Source organism: Haplochromis burtoni, unplaced genomic scaffold (genome assembly GCF_018398535.1).
Source record: "Haplochromis burtoni strain Fernald_Lab_line unplaced genomic scaffold, NCSU_Asbu1 Contig_73, whole genome shotgun sequence".
Lineage (NCBI taxonomy): Eukaryota > Metazoa > Chordata > Actinopteri > Cichliformes > Cichlidae > Haplochromis > Haplochromis burtoni.
In genome coordinates this window covers 669,534-696,047 of record NW_024582434.1, presented here as the reverse complement: position 1 = coordinate 696,047, position 26,514 = coordinate 669,534, and the positions used below count along the sequence as shown (strand labels likewise).

Genomic DNA, 26,514 nt, shown 5'->3' with positions numbered 1-26,514 from the left:
GATTTTTGTTTCTGTTCTCCAGTGTTTTCAAAACAGTCTTGAAATGAAACAAAGGGAAGGGAATGTATCGGGAAATTTAAAAAAAAAAAAAAAAGGAAAGAAAAAGAAAGAAAAAGCACAAGCTACATTTTAGGCTCACAAAACAAACTGAAATAAAAGATGTTGAAGTGGCATCTTCTTGGCTCGACTTTCTCCTCCTCCTCTCGGGAGCGATGGATTTACGAGAAGGTTAAAATGTTTGACAGTGGTTAAAGAGGCAGCAAGAGCCGCTGCAGGATGTTTGTTTTTTAGCAATTTCATTCGTTCATTCATTCTTTTCGGTAACTCGTTATTCTTTTCTAAAACTACCTCTTCCCTCCCCTTCTGCTGGTCTAATCGCAGGTGACCAACAAGCTTTGATTTGAATGAGACCGTTTAAAAGAAGGGGAGGAAACTCGCCTCGCTAAAACTGGTCTGACGCAGCGATGGGTGTCCATTGCTGGCTAACACTAGCTTTCACTCTATCAGGTTACAAGTCCTTTCACGCTCTTGTTTAAGGAATCTAGTGGTCAAAGTTTTTCTCAGCGTGATGGGAGTCTACTTGGACACTTGCTGCTGAATGTGCTGCAGGAATTCATGATAGGAAGAAGCCCACTCTGACCGGTCCTCCACCAGGTGCTGGAACAAAGTGGCTTTAGCCGAGGCATCATCTCTGCGGGAAGGGAGGAAAAAAATGCATTAAGGGAAAGAAGAAACTGGTTTGTACATTTTAATGCTCTGTAAGTCTAAGAAGTGTTGGAATCTATTCCACATAACTTGAAGCATTGCTGACACGTCAGCTCTTAAACACAACACTCTCCTGCATCTTCTACCTCACTGACTCTGAACTGACAGCTGTTCGTACAAATCCCCAGCATGAGAGTTTTTCTCTAAGAGAGTTTGCGGAGCCACCTCCTCAGGACCACCTATTCAGCAGTCAGAGCCAAAGCCCTCCCTGCCTGGTTTTTTTTCATCTTCTTTTTTTTTTTTAAATGTCTGTCTTTAATTTCAAAAAGACATCCATGAAGGACGAGTTCCCAGGCTGCGCGAGACGTTGCTGGCTTCTCTAACCCGACTTACAAGAGCAGAAACTGAACGTCTGATCTGACGTCTGGTTTCTCTCTCAGAGCTCGCAACTGCTTGTAGTCAGACCTTGGCTTTACTTTGAGAAATATATTCCCAATGCAAATAAACAAAACAAAAAAACAAAACAAAACTGAGATTTGCCAGAATGAAATGTTATAAAAGTGACAAAACAAGAGCTGTTAAGGAGCCGCCTTGAGCTCTGGAGATAATGTGGTGTGATATTTTTATTTATTTGACATTTAACAGGCTTTAGAAAGTCCCGCATAAACAATAAAGATGTAGCTCTCTGCTGCTTAGCCGTCTTCCTCTTTCGCCCCTTTGTTGCTATGCTTATAAACAGCTCATTGCGCACCTCTTCATTGTTTAACTGATACCTACAGTGTGTCTAAAAAAAACAGAGATGACGGTCTTACGTGTAAATGTCATTCTGCCACGTAAGCGCTCTGGCAGTAACAGGCACACAGCTTTGATGTCTGGACCAAAAAAGGGGGAAACACCATCAACAAGGCTCAGACGGAGCAGAACATGAGCTCAGTCACACCAGGACATACTTGTACATCTACGCAGAAATACAGGGGTCGATGCTTTAAATGTACTTTTTATGCTGTAGTAATCTCTCTGAGCCAAAAGTTCAGGTTGCAAACGACCCTAAAAGCTGTTTTCTTCTACTCTTTGCTCTGTATGATCTCACAGAGAGCAGGATTGGCTAACACAGTCACCTCAGGCAAAGCTCTGGCCAGTCAGAAAAAACTGGCTTAAAGGGAGAAAACCCTAAACAGCTTGTGTCACCCTGGGAATAAACTGGGTGCATATCCATGAGATGAAGTCTTTAAATGCTTTGTCCCTTCCTTCACGGAGCATCAAATAACACCAGGAGTCTTTCAGAAACATGGTGTTAATTCTTAAGGCTTTTAATCTGAAAAGTGACGTATTTTTTATGCCATTCTAGTGTCCGACTTCCTGTCCACATCATTCTGAATGATGTCGAGTTGAGAGCTGCTTCTGGGACACTTCTGAAATGTTGAAGTACAATCTGATAGAACTGCAAGCCATCATTTCATGTAGAAGGGTGGATTATTGTGAACTATGACTCATGCAGAGCTACTCTAGCAGAGATCAAGTCCAAACACGGAGGTGGAAATGAGGAGAATAGATCCCTTTTAACTATACATCCATTGGCTTCTCTGTCAGGTGCCCATCCGCTTTTTCAAATATTCGAACATTGCTTCCCTGAATATTTTAGCCACTCTTTAAAGTTCTTGCACTTTTAATATCATTAAAAAAAAAACAAAAAACATATCAACAACTGAGAGGTTCGAGGTCACAGAGAACTTGAAACCACTTCAAGAGCCATTTTTAATTCTTTTGTCAAATCTCTCTCGTAGTTCCTGTCATCACGCAAACATCTGTTCAAATACCACTCAGTGCATTTTTACTAACATGTCATGTAAACATGTGGCTAAGCAACAATGCCGTACCACCAAGAGGAGGAGAGAGAGGAAACCGAAACAATGCGTTCCCTGCGGATGACTTTACCGCCGCTGTCAATCTGTGACCTCAATGCTCACTTTGTCTTTGTGTTTACACTTCGGAAATACTTTTCCGTCAACCTCGTGCCGATCTCTTCTATATGAAACTGTCCACACCTAGTTTCTGTTCAATGCCAATCAGAGCAGCTCACTATCTGGATTTACGAGATTCCAGGGAGGTGACGAAGCAGAAGGGCGAACTCGGAGAGGATGTGCAGTATCAGACAATCGTAATGTTCTTTATTTGCTTTATTTCCTCATGAACCTCAACAGAATGTCAGATTTAATTTGGCCAAGTAGCCGATAGATATAAAAAGGCACCTATCACATGACTGGAACATTAAACTTAACGCTGAACCCGGAGGTTCACAGGAATGAGAGATGATTCTTTTTAATTTGAAGTTTATTACTTCCAAAAATTATTGTCTACTTTTTTCTGTCAGTAATAAGCCAGCTCAGTGTCCAGTAGTAACGGCTCACTGTGCAGCTGTCCTGACACAGCATCCACAGAGCCTGTGCTCCAGTTTAAGTGAAGTTTTAGGATTTCGTCAGTCTCTTAGTTCGCACTCATTAGCAGGTGTCTTTGTGTACAGTTTAAAAACACAGGTTCAGGCTAACATGGCGGTGGCCAAAACACTAATGCTGAACCTTCAAAATGAGTCCAAAACCAGTGGTTGATGCCACGATAGGTTGCCCTGTTAGGAATTATATTTCAAATCAAGGATGTCAAAGTTATGTTTGAGTCATCAGATAGTGTGAGGCTCTGCATCAAGGTCTGTGTGCCTGCAATCTTTTATGACATGTGAGGCCCTGAGGCGACTTTAAACAAGTAAAACAGAAATGACTGCTCGCTTGGGGTCAGCAACTCTCTGTGTTCCCAACAGAGCACAATCCCTGCTTTACACTTCAAACCTCAGTTTTCTGCAGTTCCGTCTTTGGCGACAGAGCAACTCAACACTTTTTCCTTCAGTGACCTCAGATTTTGTATTAAAGCAATATGTGAGATCCATTTCACGCAATTAAAAAAAAGAACAAAACAAGCTGTCTATGTATATCTGTGACTGCCCTGAAGAAGAAGCACAGTTTCCAGTGTGTTTGCAAACAGTCAGATATGAGTCCAGATGTGCGGCAGTGCTTACTTGACGACATGTATCGTGGAGCTGAACGCTCGGTTGTCGTGGAGCCAGTCGAGGAAAGCTCGCACCCTCTCAGAGAGAGGAGTCTCCAGCTCCGGAATGTGACTCTAGGAACCAAAGAGGACAAGAGGGGAAACAAAACAACAACGCTGTTGTTAGTGGCATGTTTCAGATAGCGCAGATTCACACAGTCAACCCCAGCCATACAATGTGGTTAACGGGAACATGCCTGTGGTGGGGAGTGTGGGCTTGTAGGTGGATCTATGAGGCACTGACCCCTTGCTAGAAAGATAAAATAAGCATAAACAAGTGCTGACTCGCCGTTTGCTCTGGGTGTTGCCATCACGCCCTCGGCGTGGTAATGACAGAACTTTCTAGGTGGCTGCACAGTTTGTTAAAAAAGCAGAAAAGCTACATCAGCAAGTCTGTTCTGCTGGACAAGTTGTTTTTTTCTAACTAAGTGAACAGAAACACAGCTCCTTCACTGTGGAGCTCAACTGTGAGTCATTTTCAGGGGAAACAAAATGTCGCATTGCATCATTCAGCCAGCGACTGGGCGGCGCACACACGCGTGTGTGTCAGTACAGACATTTCCCTAATCACACTTCTCTGTAACGTCCTGGATGTAGAGGGAAAATAAAAGCTTCATTGTACTTCAAAAGATTAATCGTCTCTTTGAACTGTTTGCATGTGTGCTTCTACTCAAATGAGTCTTACTGACCATGTTGGGGGGAATTGAAGCGTAGTTCGGGCAGCCCAAAACATCTCGGATGAACATTTCGTTGCAGCACTTGCCGATCCACAGATAAAACACCTGGACAGGCAGAAGAGAAGAGGAGCATTACCGCACAGTATACTTTCTACACACTCTGACATGTGTGCGTCTTAATCTGCCATAACTAAAGAGCCAGCAGGGCCAATGTTATTAATATCACCACTCTAAACTATGACAGTGAAGAAAAAAAATAACAAAACAATTATAACAATAATTTTCTCTTTTAGTTTTTTCTAGGGTTTTTCCCTTAAATTTCTATTTCTTATCAATTCCCCCCTTGGTATGCATCCCCCCATAAATTTGACTGTTTTTCTCATAAATGTTTTTTCCTCATAGATTATAAATTTATAATTCTTTCTCTTAAGCTTGAGTTTTTTCTTGTAAGTTTTTTTTATTTTCAATAAATGTGTGGCTTTATGTTTTGCCTTGTTTGTTTGTTTTTTGTAATATTAAAACCCTCCCACCTTTTTAAAAAAAATCTTTATTGCCACCAAATACGCCATTGCACTAGTGAGAGGTTCACTCAGAAATTAGATTTGGTACCAAGTTTAAACTTCAAACATCTAACTACCCTCCATTTATTACTGATACTTTCCAGTGATAGTCTGAAGATTGGAGTGTTTTGGTTTCTTTCTGTATTTAATTTGCTGCAGTGGAAAGTCCCTTTAAATTAAATTATGTGACATTAAACTTAATGAAAACTGGGCTCCAGTGCTGCTGCTGATGTTACTCCGAGGCAAATAATGAGACGATAAATCCCAACTCCAGTCCTCAAGCCATCACATATTATTTCAGGCAAAGACAACTTCTCTTTGATTTGCTCTAAATTATGACCTAAGGTTTATTGCATTTTATTAAAGGACTAGATGGTGAGAAGACAGAGACGTGAAAAATATAAACGAGGTGAAATAAAGACTTCTCGGAGCTTACGTTGCCACAGTCCATGAGGAAAGCTCCATCTCTGCTCAGCCTCTCAGCAGACAGGTGGAGCAGATGAGGCTGAGGGACTACGGTATCGTTCAGATGAAGCGCCCCCTGCAGGCCAGACAACTTGTGAGCAGAGTATAAAAACAGCTCTACTATATACATGTGCAGACAACATATACATAATAATTACATAGTGTCACAGGTAAAGCTCCCAAAGCTTCAAACAGAGAGCATACAAACATTAAAGTCTGATATTACCTCATTTAAAATATGTCTCCACTATAATATAATCTTCATAATTCTTGTTATTACAAGTGTTTAAAAGTAAATGTTACACGTGAGACTATTTTCACATTTTTAAATACAACTTTAAAAGAAACATTCAGTGAAAAAAAAGCTGATGCATATAATGCAAATTAAAAAATAAACACTAAAATAAAAGATTTAATCACGTTTATTATGACATTTCTGTCATTGAGTTAAATCCTTGTTGTTCTAAAAGATACCACAAGCTTAAAAACACAGTTTCCTCATAAACATTTCAAGTCATCTGTTTTAACTAGCAAAAGCAATCCCAATGATCCCAAACCAATTTTCACCAAACTTTTTGTGAATTTCCAGAGAAAACAAGCAGACTGGCTTTGCTCTTAGTCATCATAATGTTCAGGATTAAGGCTCTGATGTGACACCTTACCAGATGCTGGGATTCCAGTGTTTTTAGGCAAGACATCTAAGTTATCTAATGTATCTTATCAGCTCACTGTTACATTTAACCACTTCGCCAGGTATAAAAAACAACCTAAAAGAGTGAGTCAAGCCATTAAGCACAGGTTTAATAATAAAGTTGCACTGCATACAGAGATATATATGTTAACGATGTTATGTTAATGGGTTAAATAGTAGTCATTTTGTTTTTCCCTCTCTCTACTATTCTTTAGTGCACTGAGTTATGAGAAAAGCCATCTGCATCCCACCTGGTCAGAGATGTTGTCCAGTCGGTAGAGGTCAGGATGAACCATTCGCATCAGCTGCTGCAGCGGCTGAGTCTTGAATTCGCACATGGCAAAGACCCGCTCGTCCAGCCTCGTGCTGGTGCCCGTCCGCAGGGCTTTCTGAAAGCAAACACACATCACATCAGCAGTGTTGGATTTGATTTCTCTGATTTATTACGTCAAGAATAAGAATAAAGTTCAAAGATCTATAAAAATTAAAAATGCAGAGTAAAGCTTTTGCCCCATTTGCAGAGTAAAACAAATCCTTTTGCTAAAAATGGAGAATTAAACTGCAACAAGTTCAGACAAAAACATTGTGGTAACAGTTTAACCTTTAATCACCAGGAATAATAGGCCATAATGTGCTTCTTTCAATTAAACAGTGATGTTTCCGAAGTTTATTCTCTGATTCATCAAAGGAACACACTGTTAGAGTCCCACAAACACCTACAGGGAGGATTTGTCTCAGAAACAGGGTGTGTATGTGCTTCTGAACATGGACACACCCTGGATGTATGAATGCACACATGCCGGGTGGATTAATAGTCTTTAACCCAGGCATTGTGACTGTGAGCTCACACTTTTCTACTGTGTAACATTTGGTCAGAGGGTGTTTTGTTTTTAGGGTTTGTACTCAACTACATCTTAAAATGCGTAATAACGTTTTGCAGGTTTAGTCAGTAAAACAAAACTCTCTCCTTTTACCTCAAAGTGAATTTAAAAAATAAAAAATAAAAACTTTCCAGAAGAAGTCTGCTAACAGGGAAAAGTGGAGGGCTGCATGCTTAAACACACATTCACAGCCTTTTCTTCTCCTTCTTTTTAGTGTATGTCATGCTGTGTGACGCGTGTGTGTTCATGTGCCGATGACAGTCAGGCAGCCGCACCTGTTTAAGGAGAGCAAGGATGTAGAGGGGGAAGAGACGCATGGCTGCAGGGAGGACAAGTCCAGACTGCTGAAGGTTGGAGACGTTGCTCTTGTAGGCGCTCCCCAAGTCCACCACCGCATTCACCAGCGCGTCCCGGGCGTCCGACAGGCTGGATGATATCGATCGATCGATGGCTGGATTGAAAAGACCAAATGAAGACTAGTTTACCTCCAAGACAGCATTTTAATCAGTTCTGAACACAAAGTTAAGTTAACAAAAGCCCAGAGTACGTCCTGATGAGACATGTTTACAAACTAGGGCTGTGCGATATGATGAAATATATCACATGACAAAATGAAAACATCGTTTCAAATTATTTGCTATCGTTTGTTTCGTGGTGGCGCAAACTACGCTGTTTTTCATTGTGGCACAGAGAATACCAGCATTGCCAGTGAAGATGAGGCAGAACCAGGTAGCTCCAAACAGAAGGACCAGTCAAAACAAATCCAGGACCTTATTCCTAAACGGGGTTCTACCTCTGTAGCATGGACATGGTTTGGTTAAGGAAAGTCTGACACGGACTAGAAAATTGTACCATGCAAATTATGGCGCAAACCAGTCCCCACCACAGACTCAAACACAACAAACCTCTTCTACCACCTACACAATAACCACGTGAAAGAGTGTGGAGAGAGTTTGCAGATGAGAAGCAAAACAGAGCCGACAGGTGCACAAAATAAACCTTAGACTCAAACGTTAGAACAGGCTTTTCCCCGCAGCACGCTGTGTAATAAATACTCAAAGAAAATGGCGGCTGTTGCAACTTCTATCTAAAAATATATAGTTTTATGCATGGGTCAAAACACTCAACTCCAGGTACACGACGCCAAGCTGAAAACACTTCACACAAGTCGAGTTGCCCGAGTTCGAAAACGTAAAATTTTTGCGAGATATTTCTCATCCCGATAACGAGATGTCTCATATTGGGATATGAGATTTTGGTCATATCGCACAGCCCTATTGCAAACATTTTCATATTTATGTGGGCATTGTGTGTCTGTGGGACAGGCAAACTTTGCACTCTTCAGCTCCAATGCACAACCTCTAGGGAAACAGCGGTGGTCAACATGACCCATACAGCCACTCTGCACAGACTGAAATAAACCTTTTAATCATTAATATAAAATGCACATGTATACGAATGTGACTCTTGAAACAGGAAAGACCTGGCTTACAAAAAGCTCTCTGTGGGTTATATACCACCACACAGGTATCGCTACGTTTCCACCCAGGGTTGGTATTTAATTCCAACTGACTGCGTGTTTTATGAAACCCGATGGAAACTTATTCGATACATTTTGATGCATTTTTTTCTGCCAACTTTTCTGGAAAAAAACACTGACAATATCACTTTATCACTCTAATATTTTTAACATGTTATTGGATTTGTGTCAACCACGGGGAGGCTAGAGGCCAACTTTCATAAATGTGTAAAAAGTCTTAGGTTAAAGGTACTGCACATGAAAAGGCGTGAAAGCCAAGGATTTAAGCTACACACTTACCCATGTTGGCTAACAGACAAGTGATGGCTTGGACGTCAGCACCGGCATACACGTCACTCAGCTGACTGACCACCGGCAGACACAGAGTGTGGACTCTGATACGTCTCTTTCCTGCAGATGAATTAATAACAGTCCCGTTTTCAAGATCTTTAAAGAATTTCAACCTAAATGTGTTACCATGAAAATGAGTCATTCTTGTGTATACCTTTACTCGACGTGTAGAGCAGAGCAGCCTGGAAGCAGGCCAGAGACGAGTCTGCCAGAGAGTCTTCGACTGACATCTGGACAGCGAAGGCAGAGTCTGGGTTCACATTGGCCAGGGACAGCAGGTCAGTGGAGCGCACAAAGAAGTTACCGTGAAACGTGTGGATGGATAAACCTGAAGAGGAAAAAGGCAGGGACAAAACTTGTGTTTGACACAGAAACATTAAAACGTGCATGAAGCTGCATCTAATCTGATTACCTTTAGTGCATCTTATTCTCATGACCGCCTCAAAGCCGATCTTCCTGGTGAGGTAGCGCTCGAGGTCTCTCTGGAACTTTTCCAGCTGGGCCGGGTTGTGGATGTGATGAAAGGAGGGATAGTAAAAGACGCTGCCTGCTGAATACCTGGAGATACATGCTGAGAAATAAGAAAAACAGGAGAGGATCGACATTAAGAGAATTACATGTGATTATCTTCAGTCTGTGAAGACTGGGAAGAAGAGTTCAAATACATCATTATGATGTGTGTGATTTGTAAATAATGCCTTAATCCCACACTGGACTGAATTAAAGATTAAATAATTCAATACACAGATAATATAATATTAAATATGACATAAAGATGAAGAAAGCAAATAGGTCGATGATGGCGAGAAAGCAGTTTAGAATAGGTTTCTCCTTTATTAGCCAGAAATAAGCTGTTAGGAGATTTGGTATCCGTGTCAACAGATGACCTGGTGTGTGGTTTAACAGATAAAACAAGGTTGATAACACTGGTAACACACTTTCTGGATGTTATCACTTGAGCCGAGGCCTGAGCTTCTGCAGGACATTTTCTTCGAGGCAAATTATTTCCAGTCTCCTGAATCACATGTTAGCTGCTACTACTACTACAGCAACAGCAAAACAACAAGCTCTGACGATGATAAGCTGAAGAACCTGAGTGCAGCAGCAGTACACACTCAGAAATTTGAACCAAACCACAAAATGCTCCTACAGGGTTATTTTAAAGCGATCTGGTTTAAAGTCTACGTTTACAAATCTGTACAAAAAAGGAAATATATTATAAAAAAAAAAATAGAATAAAAAAAATATAGAATATAAAGAATACTGGGAGCCGATTTGCTCATTAGCATTCATAACATAAGCAAAAATGTTGACACTTTGGATACATGGACAACATGAAAGATGCCAACAGCTGACTCAATCATGCTCTCACCTAATGAGGCGAGGTCGGCGTACTGGGAGCTGAGGAGGAAGAGATCCACTCCTATCTGTTGTCCTGAGCAATCCAGTGCAAGTTTCTTGTAGAAGTCAGTGGCAGGACCGAGGTGGTGGGCTCCCTGAAAGATATGAGAGTTATTACCAGCAACTCCTCATTTTGATCACAGGACTGAGGGAATGGGGACCTTCCTGACAGCAAAAAAAGACAATATAATATCTTTTTCCCCCGAGCAAACCAAGCACATCTGTTATTTGTCATTTTCTTTTTGGAAACTCTTATCATGACTTGTTGGCAGTTTATTCAGAATAAAAAAAGAAGATGCTAAACTTGAATAAATCACAATCCTGGGATGACAATAACAGTGGGGTTTAATCTGAGATGAAATGTGAGACAACGTTGGGACAGGTAAGAAAAGTGAGCTGTTGCAGGAAAGTATAAATACAACTCAGCTGTGAAAATGCCAGGACACAAAGTACTAATCTTTGGCTGTACTTCATCTGTCATATGGTTCAATTTAAGCTTCACAAGTCACAATGCAGCCATGATTTAAAACTCCCATTTGATGTGAAAAATATAAAAATTAAAACAGGGCACCCGCAGGCACTCCAACTTCATGATCATGAGACAAAGTCAAAAAATACGCATGAAAAACAAACACCATGAACATACCGCACAGAGGTAGGAAATAAGGATGTTTCTATTTATGTCTCACTTATCAATAAATATCTAAATAAATAAAATAAATATATAATTAAATAAGGATCTGGCAGTTCAGGGTGGTGATTATTAGCCGTTACAGATGAAGCACAGCAGCCCACTTTACACTAAAACAATCTGTTCATTAAACATTCGACGGCTTGCTGTGTCCAAACTTTTCACTGTTAACATCCAAATAAAGACAGAAATAAGAAAAAGGATGTTGTTTAACTCCAAATAAGGAAGATATGATAAAATCCTGCATCTGCTCTTGCTCCCACTTTCTCTGGATAGTTGTTTTTTCTCATTATAATCACAAATAAAAGAAAATATAATTACCTTGGAGCTCGAACGCTGATTGGGGTCTTCTCTCGACTGCAGCTTCCCAGCTCCCAGCGTCGGCAGCTGAGTCTGGAACACCGTGATGCGGCCTCCGGTGGGTGACATGAGCTTGAAAGCGGCCTGTAAGGCAGGACCGAGGGCGCTGTGGGTCTCTCTGCTCTGGCTGAACAGCGCCGGCAGTGACTTCAGCAAGTCCTTCACCAGCTGGAGGATGGAGAAACAATACATGAGAAAATTAAAAAGAAAACCGTTTCAGAAACATCAAGAAGCAGGCACGAACATGACAGAAGAGATGCAAGGGAACAAAGCAGCACGCTCTACCTCGTTGCTCTCCTTTAGATTCACCATCAGGCTGTCATGAGATGGTATGAAGACATCTGCAAAGAAAGCAGGAAAGACTATTAATGTGGCTATAGATGATACATTTCTATCAAATACACTGAAAAGGGTCATTAGTCACTCTAATAGACCACCACCTCTGGTCTTAACTGTGTGTCAACAACTTTTGATCGTGGGTCACTGCCACAGCTCTCATGTGTTATTTTGAAGTAACTTATATTTACCATCGATGTCTGACACCACCAGCATCTGTGGCTGGGACAGCCCCTCCTGGAGATTGTAAAAGTGGATGGTGCTATCAAAGGTGAGGAAGCCCACTCTGGTACGCGAGTCCCCAGGCAACCTGCAGCAGGAAACATTGTGTCAGCCTGGTTTCTGCCTGTGACAGACGTTAATAATCAGCTTGATTAAATAGCTAACTGACAAACTCATGAAGCAGCAACATCAGGACTCACTTATCCAAGTTCTCAAGAAGTGATTCACAGAAGTACTTCAGGTATCCTGCTTCCACAGCATTGTGAGACACGTCGAGTACAAACAGGTAGGCCGCCGGCTGAGGAGGTCGCAACTGAAAAGGAACAAAAACATCAAAGATCCCTGAAGATTTGAAAATAATAATAATAATAATAATAATAATAATAATAATAATAATAATAATAATAATAATAATAAATATCTGTTTTTATATGACCTTTGCAGGTGTCACTTCTTATGCACGAGCCTTCTTTTTTTCCCTGTTTACTAAACACAACACTGCCCTCTAGTGGACCGAGAAGCAAAGTACGTGTAATATCAATAAGAGGCGTGTTTACCATGTAGTCTGAGGAGGCGATGAACTCCACAGTGGAATTCTGGACCTCTGGCCTCTTGTGTGGTTCACCGTATGACCTTGTGACTGGATTGTACATGAACTCATCTGGTACTGAACAAGAATTAAAATGGCATAAAACATTAAGGCTGCAAAACATGATTCAGCAGTAAAGAAATTGCAGGGACAATATATAAATAGCTTGACTGGACTTGTACCATCATTGACCCGGTAACACAGGTTGCACTTCCACCTGCGCTGGTCCAGAAAGGTGACGAACGGATTGATGTAGGTGCGGCAGGAGCGACAGCGCACGATCGTGTTTGATGTGATCACCGGTAACTGCTGCAGAGAGGCAAACGGGGGAAAAAGGCTTAGAGAAAGATGGACTAACTTCCAATAAAAAAAAAAATACAAAAGACGTGTTTATGAACTTTTCATCTGTCATGCCTCAATTTTTTGGCCTCCACTTTCTTTCTCCATCCCATGACCCTTTCAAAACAATCTTCTATTTATATCTCAGCAGATGGCTGAATAGCACTTTGTTTCCTTTTCTGTGAGTGTGGTTGGGAAAAAAAAAACCCAAAACAAAACTGCAGTTCTTTTCTCCTCTTTTTTTTGGTGTCAATCCATTCTTATGGCTTCCGCTGAGTCACCCAAAATTTCTCCACCTTTTCCTTAGAACAAAGTCTGTTTATCCTCGGGTACACCTGAAGGCCACAACGGAGGTTTTGGGACTACTTTCTTTCTCTGCAATTTACTAAAAACAGCTAAAAATTATTATCAGGTCAAATGCTAACATAACTATAAAATAATTGACATCTATGTTGATAAACAGTTGAGTTGAGCTGCAGTAATTAAATAAAACATGACACTGATAGACAAGATTTTGAAAACTTGTAATTTCACACTTGGGTTGGATCGCAACAGTAATGTGTTACTTTCACAGGCGAAGTAAACACAGATGTCGAGAAAAACATCTCAGTAGTGAAACCAAAATATCTTAATCACCTCTGTTTGCTGGTTCAGCTGTAAGGTTAAGCAAAAACTAAGAATTTCCACCTCTCTGGGTATTCGAGTAAATGGGTGCCAATGCTGCTGCTGTAGTGCAAAAAATTTAAATATAGCTTCATTTTTCTTGTGCCATTTTCCATCATGATCAAACACATCCTCCCTTTCTTTCTTCTCATATCTGGATCCATGCAAAGAGACATCAGTCTAAGAAGAGATGCCCAAACCATCCCCGCTTCTCCCACTTCGTCTAGGTGGTGCTTTTCAAAACAGGCAATGAATGTTAATGTCAGAGCGCAGACAGCCTTTGGGGAAAGAACAATTTCTACTAGTTGGTTAGACTATTAAACTAGACGATACCACAGTATCCTTGGGAGATCAGAGAAGACGAGGGACATGAAGTTCCTCATGATGGGGCATACACCCATATTTGGGCTGCATAAGAAGGGAGGACCTCGATGTAATACAGAGTCTCCTCAGAGACCACAAACAATGTCACAAGCTGAAGATTTAAATGCATCATAAAGCCTCACTAAACCGCCTCCAAGAAGAAAAATTCTTTAAAACTATCCGTTGACAGTCAGGATGCTCTGACGTATCTGACACCAAACTGCAGGCTCACTCCAGACTACACCAAACAGCTCACAGCTGTTTACTGAGACACTGTAGACTTGACTGACTCAGAGGAAACACCAAATTACATTCAAAATCAGGAAATACTGTGTAGGTGTAGCATATGATTCCAAAAATACATTTTCATAACATATCCTTAAACTATCAGAGTTGCCAAAATTAAAGCTGTAGGCAGAAACTGCAGAGGAGCATGAATGTCTGTTTCACACATCCACAGGATCCACACCTCTGCAGTCATCTACTGTAAAAGCAACACAGCCTGGGCAATTCTGAGATATCCTTTTGAAATACACACTCACAAAAACGATGAGCCAACAACTGACGCTCTGTCAAACATTCAGTTATTTAACTGTTAGTCCAGGAAGTCAATGCCAGCCTGTCTTTCAAGCACTTTCCTATTGTTTGTCACTTCACATCTACTGACACGTCTTCACCTCACAGCTCTATAAATACCCTCCCTTATCTGTCCTGCACCTCTTCATCGTTGTCATTCTGCTCCTCCTGCTGACTGGTCACGAGTGGAAAAAGGCGGCTACAAAGGACCCAGATAGTATTTAAACACTATGTTCCACCTTTCTTTAATGTAAAACTGTGTCGACTAATGTGAAATACCTCTGTCAGGGAAAAAACACCCTGCTCTGCACAACATATTTTGCATTTCACAGAATGAATCGATCACACCTGTTTGCTTTAACAAAAAAGTATCAGAATAAAATGACTCTTGATGAAGAAACTCAAACTATTGTCTGCTAAAAGGTACAGCAGCGTTTGTGCCCTAAACAAAGCTTTTGTATGTTCAATAAATAAATAGCAGAACAGCTTCATGCAGTGCTTGAGAAGGCAATGAAAAAAAAAAAAAAAAAGACCACACACTGCTTAAAAACAGAACTAAACATTTGCCGACATCTTAACTCCATAATACCAAAATCTGAGAAAAATGTTCTTTGAGGGGAATTTTGATGTACCTGTAGATCTCTGAAGGGGTGGAGGAGGAGGCCCAGAGGGAGTCTGGCTTTGTTGAGTAAAGCCTGGGTCTGGGGAATGCTGGTCAGAGTACACCTGAATGTCCTGATTTAAAAAAAAAAGAAGAAGAAAAAAGACAAACGAATGACAAAATATACGAAATGAAAAAAGGTTTAAATAATGCAGTAAGAAAACAAAAACCATGAGCTTAGAAGTTGAAAAAAACAAAAACAACAACCCGTAATTGTATACTACTGTTGTACTATTTTAAGAATTTATTTATTTTACTACTCTAAAGTTTCTGTGATACACTGAAAGTAAATGGCTAAGTTTAAGGACTCAGCTGCCACTCAAAATTTCCCTACACCAGACTTACTGTGGACTGCAGTTGACTTTCTTAAGGTCGGGGCTGAGGTTGGGTTCTGGAGCTTCCAAAGGTCTGGGGGGCAGCAAGTTTCTCTCCTGCAGCAGGTTGATTGGCCTCAGGGCCTCGACCTCCAGCTCTGGCACACCACTCAGCCCGCCGAGGGCTGCGGACAGCTCAGAGAGACTAGGGAAGGGCTGCAGAGAGGGACAGATGGTTTCCACACCGCGAACAAACAAACAGCTCAGCTTACAGCCAAAATTCATCAGGTGGGCTATTTTATAAAATAATGTCTGTGTAGTGACACCTTAAACATTTATTTATTAAGTCTGACCAGTCAGTCAGTTGTGGATTATGATCAAGTCTAGAAGTCTGGCAAAGTCCAGGGTCAGAATCCTGAACAGGTCTCTGACTCTGTTATAAGCCAGCTCATAAAACTAGAGCCTATCACCAGAATTGGTCAAAGCATAGGTGAAATTTAAAAGCCTACATATGCTTACTTAAAATCTAGTGGGGGCAACAGACAGTCGCTCTAAGTGATGGGTATCAAACGCAGGTTGGGTTTGCCTTTATCCAAACTTTTTACACACGAAAAATTAGACAATTTAATATAAAATCTGAGAAAATAGCCTGAAAAAAACTTTCAAACAATCCATAGATGTGCAAAATATTAATCAACATTTCTGTTGCAGGCTCACCTGTGAGTACTGCTGGTAGTTTGACTGGCCATACAGGTCGTGGGAGGGGGAGGCATCAGTGTGGGACGCTGGTCCCTGCCGATAACCTGACTGCATGCCAGGGTAACCGTAACTACCGTAGGGCTGAGCCTGGTTGGTCACATTGCTGGATGGTGGCATGGATTCTGGAAAGAAAGACAGTTCAGGAGTACAGTAGGGTGATGTTAAGAAGACAGAACATATTTAAGGTGTTTTAACATGACCAGAAAAATAAGATCACTGTGTTAATGTTGATTTTAGAATAAGTTAGAATAAGTGCCAAATTATCCCTAAACAACAAAAAAAAGCCTTTTCAAGTAGCATTTGCTGTCCCCTTTGCTGTCTCCATTAGCTTTGGTCAAACTACACAATATTGTTATCAGATTAGATGAATAAAGAGCCATAAGAGATGAGACGGTAGTATAAACATCAGGAACACTGTACCAGTAACAAACTAACAACAATCACATTTAAAGCGTTGTGAATGACACTGCTGTCTTCTGCTTAGAAAAGCTGGGTCGCATCAAAGGGAATATGTGGATTGTCTTAAAGCCCGTTTCTCCTCTCTCTGCTGTGAAAAGTTGTCACTAGATAACAGAAGACCCAAGTCTTTTTTGCCACATCAGCTGTCAGCAAATATAGCTGTGTTAACACTGCAGGAACCTTCCTCAGGGATAAGGAAAAGGATCTAAATTCAGTTCACGGAGAATTATTTTATCCTCCAAGAGTCCCTGCTTAGGAGGCAGCACTTTCTTTATATTCAAGAATATTTTCATCCGGTCATTCTCACATCTGTTTTCCAGCACTGACCTAAGACCCTACAATTCAGCTTTAACAATTGATTAAGGTTTTATAACAGATTTCATTTTATGCAAATGCCAAGTTATAAAAATATTGTGCACTGTACATATTGTCAAAGAAAAGTTGATTTACAGTTTAGACATAGCTGTGATTTTACTGAGAGTTGCTCAGGTGCATGAGGTGCAGTCTGTCTGTGATGAACACGTACCTGGATAGCTGCCACCTTCGAGGGAATCGTAGCTGTTGGGCACCGGAGAGGCACTGCCAGTAGAAGAAGAGGATGTGTCACCGCCTGCGAGAGGCAGAGAGGGGAAAAAATGAAACTCAAAAGGCATTAAAAACTATTATTATGAAGGAAAAGACAGCTTGCAAATATTACTCTGTTCAAATAAATAATGGCACAATAAAAAAAATCTAAAGACAAATGAAGTTGCTGTGTGGGAGAGAGGACGTCTGAGGACAGGACGTGTAGAGAACTGAGGGGGGGGGAGAAGATATGAGTGTGTGCGATGGGCACAGAACGAAAGACATTTTCAGCATGTTCAATAAAACCAGTTAGCTACAGGCCATTAGTGAGGACAAACCACTGGAAGCTACAGGGTGGTGCCCTGATCAGAGAAAGGTGGTTTACCAGATGTGGATTAGTCAAGTCTTATCTTTTTTTGTAATCTAAAAACCAAAATTAAATAAATTCTTTTTTGGAGAACTTTTATATTAACATCTACCATCTGAATTCAGCTTTCTGACAAAAAGGCTCCCAGTGTCCTCACAAACAGACGGGTTAGAAAACACATGCCTCAGATTCCTCTGTTCAGCCAGCAAAACTAAAGAAATGCATTAAATTAATAGCCGAGTCATTTATATTTAACACCTGGAACAAGTTTATCACCATCATCAAAACTCTGAACTTGCTTTTCCCCCCCTAGTAACCAAGTTTTTATTCCTTTTTACAATTTCTATATCTTTTCTAAACTTTTCATTTTATTACTGCCCATTTTATTTATTTTGTAGTACAGTACTCATTCAATTTTATGCCCTTTTTAAAATGTTATCTTGTGACTGACTACTTTTTGTTATAAACTAATCTGTGTTCTCTTAAAGCACTTTGTGACTATGTCAAAGTATCTGAAAAAAAAAATCACTACTACTACTACTACTACCACCATCATCATTTTCAGTTTAACTGTTTCAGTGATCAAACACTAGGCATGCCCAAATCACCCCACCTAGGAAGTGTCCAGGACACATTTTTCCTCAGAGGTCCGAGCCACCTCGGCTGGCTCGTGTCACGGCTCAACTCTGAGCTCCACCCAAATGACCGAGCTTCTCACCCAATCTAGGGAAACTCATTTCTTGTGTTTATGATGTCATTCTTTTCGTCTCTATCCACCGCTCATGGACATAGAGGAGGGTAAGGCTGGCAGCTAACTCGAAAGCTTCATGTTACGTTATTTAAAAAAAAAAAAAAAAGCATGAAGGCTTTTAAAATTATTTTTCAAATCCCTCAGCAAGCTGCCATAACCTTTCAAGAATTAATGCTGCAGTCAAAATAGCGTGTGGACTCATTTAGTGCACTGCAACACTCCCGGTTCAAATCCAACATTGGTTGCATGTTATCCAACTCCATCATATCGCTTTTCTAATTTGCTTCAGTGCCTATGAGGTAAAATATCCACAAAATAATCTTAATAAAAAAACAACAGCAAGCAAAAGGATCTTTTCGTTTTTGTCTGTTTATTCCTTGCATGTCATGTAATGAATAGGTTTTCCCAAAGGATTACATGGGCAGTAATATTTGAATGGATCCACTAATCCATGTGTGCCAAAAGGAGGGATCAACAGCAGCACACCAAGATGTGACAGGCCTCAGGGACAGAGCTCATTGGACAGGGCAAGATCCAATTATCTCAGACTAAATCGGACCAGCAGACTACTGGATTAAGCACCAGGGATGACGAGGACACCAGGAGAGCCAAGCCTTCTCCTCCTCCTTCAAGAAAATGGATACTACCAAGACTATATAGAGCTCATTGTAGCCAGTGTTGATTTGCAGTTGATCTTAAAAGTTTTAATACGAGTCCAGTTTGGACTCCACATACATTTATATTCTATTACTGCACCAGTACATGTGTAACTTAATGGTTACTGAGCCGACTAAGGCCTATTTCAAACCAGGACAAACCTTGCATGTATTTGAATACTTGATTCACACTCAGCAGTAAGACCATGACAACAACAGAGATGACACAGCAACACAAACCAAAGAAACCAAAACGCCGTCCCTGACTCCAGACAGACTTAATTAGTGATCAAACAAACAGCCAACTGAGTAACGCCTTAAACTCTAGTCGTGGATAACTTTTGTGAACAGTTACAAAATAAAGATAAATTGATCAAACATTTTGGCATATAATCAATAAGAAAAACTTGTTGTGTATCTGTATACAGATAACAAAAATGAATGGCCATACACAGATCTGAAATAAAATAGCTGTAACTAAATAAATATGAGGCAATCCAAGATTAAAATTCAGAACTACTACTGCTATTAGAAATATTAGTGTTGCTGTTGGCTGTGGTTGCCATTAGCTGCGAGGCTGGTTGTTGCTGCTGGTGTTAATAGTCGGTTATTTTGGTTGCCGACTGCTGTTGTTGATAGTAGGTGATGGCAGTATTATCAAAATGTGACAGGTGATGAAGTGATTCATCCTGATAACATACGTCTGCTGTTAGACTTGTGTTATAAATTAGTTTAATCAGGTTTGCTTAGAATGTTCATTTTTAAATGTATTTAAACTATTTTTCAACTAATAACTTGCAAGCTTTGTCCTACAAAAGTCTAAAATGCACTGGTTGTTTTCTGCTTTACTTGTGACTCTGAACCCATTTTGTTATTTTCAATATCATGATTCTGGTAAGCGTGGCTTCCTTGAATCAACAAGTGCTATTTTGCTGCAACAGACAACCTGTAAGACAGCAACACTGTGGGGAATTGATGAGAGCACGAGGGATAAACAGAAAGCTAAACCAAGCTCCTCATTTTATTAGGCAGTGCGCTAATGAGTTGTAGCAGTGCTAACAATGCTCTCTTGTGAGAAGCAGGAGAGTCAGCAAACGCATGCATAGACAGCGGGACCTATCGGCAGGGGAGTGGTTATATTTAAACATCTGTTAACCTCTGGCTGATGACACACGTCTCAGAGGATCTTTAAAGCAGAACATCTGAGAGAGACATCACACAGGTGCATGACAACAATCAGTATCATGCTGACCTGACATTTAAATTATTAAATGTAAAATAATTTATTTCAAAAAAAAAGTTACACCAAGCATTTTAGCCTTTTTAATACAATGCAAGGTTTTTTAGTACAGTGAGATTCAAGATTCAAGCGTGAGGGTCAATCAGTAGCCCCATGGACCAATAAACTTGTCAAAAAAAATCAAACAGTGAACAAACAGCTAACTTCTCCGTAATAAACCAATCTTTTTTCTCCATGTAAAAACTTCCCCCTGCAAAACAAAACAAAATTACCAGGCATGTAATAAAAAAAATCTTTTTTTTAAATAAACCTATACTGACGTTTAATCTACTCACGCATGAAACATTTCTGTTCATCAGCAATACTGAAAAGTTACTTCGTAACAGACCCCTTGCATGAACAAAGTACACTGGAGTCATTTTTTTACTTATTTGCTTCTAAATGATTTAAAAGTCCCAAAACTCACCTGAATTAAATACAAAAACAAATCTAAAACATGCAGTACATAAACCAATCCCCCCTACATCTTAATGCTTTCCCTTTACTAGAGAATGAAAGAAAACGCTTGACATTTATGTTAGAAAATATATTTAAATTCACTTAGATTATTTAAAACCTTCATACCTTTTTCCAATTTTTAAACCCAAAGATATTCGATTATATTAATATTTCCTCTCAATACATTTTTATGTCATAAGTGCTCATCTTACATCTAGGACTCATGACCACATCTAATTCAAACTCATTCCCGAGGCTATCCAGTTTACTATCAAGAGCCGTGAACAGAGTGGAAAGAAAAACACAAAATATTGATTTTTTTTTCCATCAGCATGGATAACTGCTGATAAGTGGAGGGTCCACTACAGCTGGACGATCACACCCTGAACATTACTGAGAGACAGCAAGAGCGCTGCTCAGAGCTAGACAGCAGGTAAAGAGGACGTCGTCCTGTATATGACAACGAGCACTACTTACCTGCCACCTTTCTGAGGGAAAAAAATTTCATGTTAGCTTTCAGTGATGGAACAACAGAACAGTGTGCACACACACTGAGGAGATGAAATCAATATTTTGAAAGAGGACTGATGAATGCGAGGGGGGGAAATGTTGCGCGCAGCGGGTGAACTCTGCAAGGCTGGTGACAAGGACCAACAGGGAGAAATATGATTAGCCTATTAGAAAGGAGATGGTGCTGATGATGAGCAGTGAACTGATTACAAGCGTTGGCAGGTAGAGTAGACGTGACAGATGGTAGCCAGACAGGGAAGAGGAAAATGGCGGTTATCAGAAGTGACACCGGATAGGCGGGACAGTGGAGGTGTCTAAAGAGACGTGTACACTTTAGGTTTAAGATTACTAAAAAAATAAGGAGTGGATAAGGTAGTAGCAAAAAGGTTATGGGGGAGGTAAAAGCTAGAGCAGACCTGCTTCCTCATCCTCCTCCTCCTCCTCATCGTCATCATCAGAGCTGGATGATGAGGGGGCTGCTGCTGCTGGGCCTGAGGTGTTGGCAGAGGAAGAGCTAGTGCCACTATTAGCAACATATCCATACTGCATGCCTGTTGGAAGGGGGTGGAGTGGGAAAGGTACATAAGAGAACTGTCAGGATGGGATGCATGTCATCAGACAGGGCTGTGGTAATCAGGCGGCTGGCTTCCAGTCATGTGATACGTGTTTAAGCAAAGAACAGAGTTGCTGATGGCTGGCCGCATATTTTGTCAGGAAAAACAATTAATACTACACACAGGAAAATAGGTCAGGATGATAAAAATTTAAAGCCAATGATTACAAAGGTGAAAGTCAAAGAAGGAATTTTGTTTAGATGGAATTTAACATCTACATTTAGCCTTTCTCCACCGGAGGAACCAGCATCCAATATTATGGCCTCATCGAACTGTTTTCAGAGGAGTTTTTTAGGGTTTTGGTTAGATAATGTAAACAGTTTTGATGCATTAGAGACAGACATAAGTGAAACTACTACGCAGTTGGACATATTTGACTGACCATCCAGGAATAGAGCAGGAAACTGTCTGGTGAATTCGTATTAATCTTTTGAACTATCAGGTTACCGTCTGATGCTGTACTTTAATAAAATAGGAATAATTTGTTTAACAGAATAATATTTCTGATATGATCAAGGAAAGGTCTTTTAAACGTCTAGTCGACTGGTCACTCCCATCCTTCATCTTCAATTGTTTCACCTGACACTGTCCTTGGTTCATGTGTGACAACAGCTCAAGTCTCTCTGTGGATCTTGAGTTCACCTACACTGCACTGGAAGCAGAGAGAAAGGGCTGATGATTAGGGGAAACTTCCAGTAAAGGTTCACACCACATTGTGCTTACCCAAAGTTCCTTCAGTGGAAGAATGTCTACTTTGAAATTAACGAGTCCCTAGAAATTTAAAACTTTAAAAAAAACGCAACTAGGCGTCACAGTTCAGGGCAGAAAGTAAACGTGCAGGGGTAAAGGCACATTCAAGCCAATTAAAAACAACTGAACCTTCATCAAAAGTTAGCTTGATGCTTGCTGTATTGCTAAAGCCTTTCCGCTACAATGTTCTCATAGAATCCATCGACAACTGGAGAGCATTTCCTTTGCCTTAATGTATTCCATGGTCTAACTGTGTGCTTTCATTTTAAAATCTCAAGCAGGTAAGATGATGCCGGAATTTTGCCAGAGGTTGTAACTGACCACAAAAGCGTGCAATCAAAAATATGTACTTGTTTTAATACCAGTTAACTGATTGAAAACAAAAAATAAAATATGTCTCCATTGACTATATTCACTCTAGAAAGCAACTCTTTGAAATGCTGTGTATTTGGTCTAAATGCATTGTAAATCTTTAAACATGGCTCAGTTGAAAAAGTGTTTGGATCAAAATTATATCAATTTATTCTGTCGAAGTAAGAGTCAAATTTTTGCAACCCAAATCAACATTACAGGAAAGAGTCTAATTATCCTGACCAGCCACTAAAGTTAAGAGTGAAAAACATTCACAGGAAAAATAAACCAGCAGCACGTTGCTAAAAGCAAACCTGAAACCCCCAAATTTGTATACAGACCCACACCTGCACATCGGAAAGCGTGTGTGTGTTTGCGGCTAATTATGTGTGCTATATTCCCAAAGTGCAGCTGTAACCCATTCACGTGCAGTGTGCGTCTAAACAAGCTGCATCAGAAGACACAAAAACAGTCACTATAGTACAGAAAAAACCAAGATAAGAATGTTGTTCAAACATCAAATGCAGCAGGTGGAGAAAATAGGTCTCCATAAAAAAAACCCCAAAACATTTTAAAGAACACAGTTTTAATGTAAGGTACACAGTGTGGTACTTCTTCTCTGAGCAGCGAAAAAATAAACAGGAAACTGATTTCATGTAGACTTTCAAACTACAAAACGCTTTCATCTTATTTTTTGGCAGGTTATCTGCACAGGCACAGATTTTCAGTTTTCAGCTTCCACACATAACATATTTTTCGGAACATAAGGCGCACTGTCGATGAGCTGGTCTGTTTTCATACATAAGGCACACCGGATTATAAGGCACACTGTCGATTTTTGAAAAAATTAAAGGATTTTAAGTGCGCCTTATAGTGCGAAAAATATGGTACACAAACATAAAAATCTTCATGTTTACAATACATAATGAAGATTTACTCTCATTCTTACCTTGACGGTGGCCCGGTGAGGAATGGACTGAAGCGGAAGGGGTTCCTGACGGTGGTCTGTCTGCCTCAGCACCACCACTGCTTTGAGTGACCCCACCATAGGAGTTGTAGCTCAGAGAAGCCTGATTGGTTTGGCTGTAGTGGGAATGGACTGCGTTTTGGGCTGCAGTGGAAAAGAAAAAAACACAAACAGCCACTGAAACAGCACAAGGACAGTGCTTTCTAAGGATACTGAGGGATAGCTTTGGGTTCAAAAATGCAAACATGTTAATTTATTCCCTTCTTTAAACATAAAAATGCATACAATGCACAAACAGTCAAAATGTGCTTTATTTTGGAAACTTACAGCAACAAAAAAAACTAAGCAGAAAAAATTTTGCAGAAAAAATTTAATTTGCCCACCAAACACTGACAAAAAAAACAAAACAAAGCATTTTCCGCCAACATCCACCAGATTTTCTTAGCCTATAAAACTCCACCTGCATTTTCAGAGAATTCACAATTGCAGAGTCTAGCAGCATTAAAATGTGACTTCACTGGGTACCTGTGCTTCCTTGACCATTCACTGTTGGTGCCACTTGGCTGGGAGGAGCCATGCCATACCCAGAATGCCCTGATGCTGAGGAGGCTGGAGGCTCAGCACCGTACTGATGTAAAGGTGCGCCCATCTGGGTGGTGCTCTGGGAGGAACTCAGAGTGCCATACTGGCTGCTTCCTGGAGCAGACGGGTATGAAACAATGGGGTAGAGAGGACCTCCAGGCCCACTCGCCGCCATTGGGACCAAACTGGGTTGTTGTTGCTGCTGCTGAGACTGCTGTGCTGGAGAAGCATGGTATGACTGTGGTCCATAGTAGGATGCCGGAGTGGTGTAGGGTGGATGCTGCTGGAATGGCTGTAGGTTGTACTGGGCGTTTGACGATGGAGGTGCTGAGGAAGGATGTGTGGCATATGGCTGAGAAGGAGGGGCAGAGCTCAGTGGAGCACTGTAAGGTGCTACATGATGCTGAGGGAGGTGGTGCTGTTGCAGCTGCTGTGGATGGTTGTTCTGGTAGTAGTTAGCACTGTGGGCACTGTTCGTGATGGGTGCTTTGCTGGAAACTGGGGTAGCTTGGGACGGGATGGTGGAGTAGCTCTGTTGCTGTTGAGCTGGAGCTCCATAGTAGCCTGTAATTGGATACATGGAAGGGTAGCTCTGTACCGGACCTGGAAGGAGGCGGGGCAGGATAGCAAAGCACATGGTTAATAAGCATAAATGTCGACTCTCACTATTATACTCCAATTACAGAGTAAAAATAAACAGAAACAAGAACAACTCTATTTAAGTTTTTAAGTTTTAGAGTTCTTCTTGCCGAGTGAAACATTTCCAATTTGCTCACCAGGCAGCGCTTTTTAAAATATTGACATCTGACTCAGGATCATACTTTTATTTTGAAGGGCCAACTATACTGAACAAAAATATAAACGCAACACTTTTGTTTTTGCTCCCATTCCCCATGGGATGGACGTAGAGACCTAAAATTCATTCCAGATACACAATATAACCATCCCTCCCAAACAGTGGTCACAAATCAGTCCAAATGTGTGGTAGTGGGCACATCTGCTATATTGAGATAATCCATCCCACCTCACAGGTGTGCCACATCAGGATGCTGATCTGACATCATGAGTAGTGCACAGGTGTACCTCAGACTGCCCACAACAAAAGGCCACCCTGGAATGTGCAGTTTTTTGCGCTATTGGGGGTCTGGGGACCCAGAACCGGTCAGTATCTGGTGTGACCACCATTTGCCTCATGCAGTGCAACACATCGTCGCATGGAGTCTATCAGATTGTCAATTGTGGCCTGTGGAATGTTGGTCCACTCCACTTCAATGGCTGTGCGAGGTTGTTGGATATTCGTGGGAACTGGTACACGCTGTCGTATACGCCGGTCAAGCACATCCCGAACATGCTCAATGGGTGACATGTCCGGTGAGTATGCTGGCCATGCAAGAACTGGGACATTCTCAGCTGCCATCTGCCCTGAACAATGTGAACCATGATTCATCCGTGAAGCGCACACCTCTCCAACGTGCCAGAGCCATCGAATGTGAGCATTTGCCCACACAAGTCTGTTACGGCGATGAGCTGGAGTCAGGTCAAGACCCCGATGAGGACGACGGGCATGCAGTTGAGCATCCCTGAGACGGTTTCTGACAGTTTGTGCAGAAATTGTTTGGTTGTGCAAACCAATTGTTCCAGCAGCTGTCTGGGTGGCTGGTCTCAGACGATCTTGGAGGTGAACCTGCTGGATGTGGAGGTCCTGGGCTGGTGTGGTTACACGAGGTCTGCGGTTGTGAGGCCGGTTGGATGTGCTGCCATATTCTCTGAAACGCCTGTGGAGACGGCTTATGGTTGAGAAATGAACATTCAATGCACGGGCGACAGATCTGGTTGACATTCCTGCTGTCAGCATGCCAATTGCACGCTCCCTCATTGCTTGTGGCATCTGTGGCATTTTGCTGTGAGACAAAACTGCACATTCCAGGGTGGCCTTTTGTTGTGGGCAGTCTGAGACCTGTACACCAGTGTAGCAGCATCCTGATG

General features: G+C 41.1%; 1 protein-coding gene across 2 annotated transcripts in view; it reads right to left on the bottom strand.

The window, feature by feature from the left end:
* Positions 1-63: 63 nt before the first annotated feature.
* sec24b (SEC24 homolog B, COPII coat complex component) overlaps positions 64-26,514 on the bottom strand; it is a 28,318-nt gene continuing 1,867 nt past the window's right edge. The window contains exons 2-24 of one of the 2 annotated variants that reach the window (XM_014334133.2): positions 24,472-25,131; positions 23,929-24,090; positions 21,681-21,815; positions 17,205-17,288; positions 16,178-16,341; positions 15,492-15,676; positions 15,118-15,220; positions 12,727-12,853; positions 12,513-12,622; positions 12,156-12,268; positions 11,925-12,043; positions 11,683-11,738; positions 11,359-11,565; positions 10,318-10,441; positions 9,358-9,516; positions 9,100-9,273; positions 8,895-9,005; positions 7,351-7,526; positions 6,446-6,583; positions 5,475-5,579; positions 4,491-4,583; positions 3,773-3,876; positions 64-691 (exon numbers count right to left, since the gene is read on the bottom strand). In XM_014334133.2, coding sequence (XP_014189619.2) covers positions 577-691; positions 3,773-3,876; positions 4,491-4,583; positions 5,475-5,579; positions 6,446-6,583; positions 7,351-7,526; positions 8,895-9,005; positions 9,100-9,273; positions 9,358-9,516; positions 10,318-10,441; positions 11,359-11,565; positions 11,683-11,738; positions 11,925-12,043; positions 12,156-12,268; positions 12,513-12,622; positions 12,727-12,853; positions 15,118-15,220; positions 15,492-15,676; positions 16,178-16,341; positions 17,205-17,288; positions 21,681-21,815; positions 23,929-24,090; positions 24,472-25,131 — 3,524 coding nt within the window. In that variant the 3' untranslated portion in view covers positions 64-576. The remainder of the gene's footprint in view (positions 692-3,772; positions 3,877-4,490; positions 4,584-5,474; positions 5,580-6,445; positions 6,584-7,350; positions 7,527-8,894; positions 9,006-9,099; positions 9,274-9,357; positions 9,517-10,317; positions 10,442-11,358; positions 11,566-11,682; positions 11,739-11,924; positions 12,044-12,155; positions 12,269-12,512; positions 12,623-12,726; positions 12,854-15,117; positions 15,221-15,491; positions 15,677-16,177; positions 16,342-17,204; positions 17,289-21,680; positions 21,816-23,928; positions 24,091-24,471; positions 25,132-26,514) is intronic. The other variant, XM_042221734.1, reaches the window with a different exon arrangement.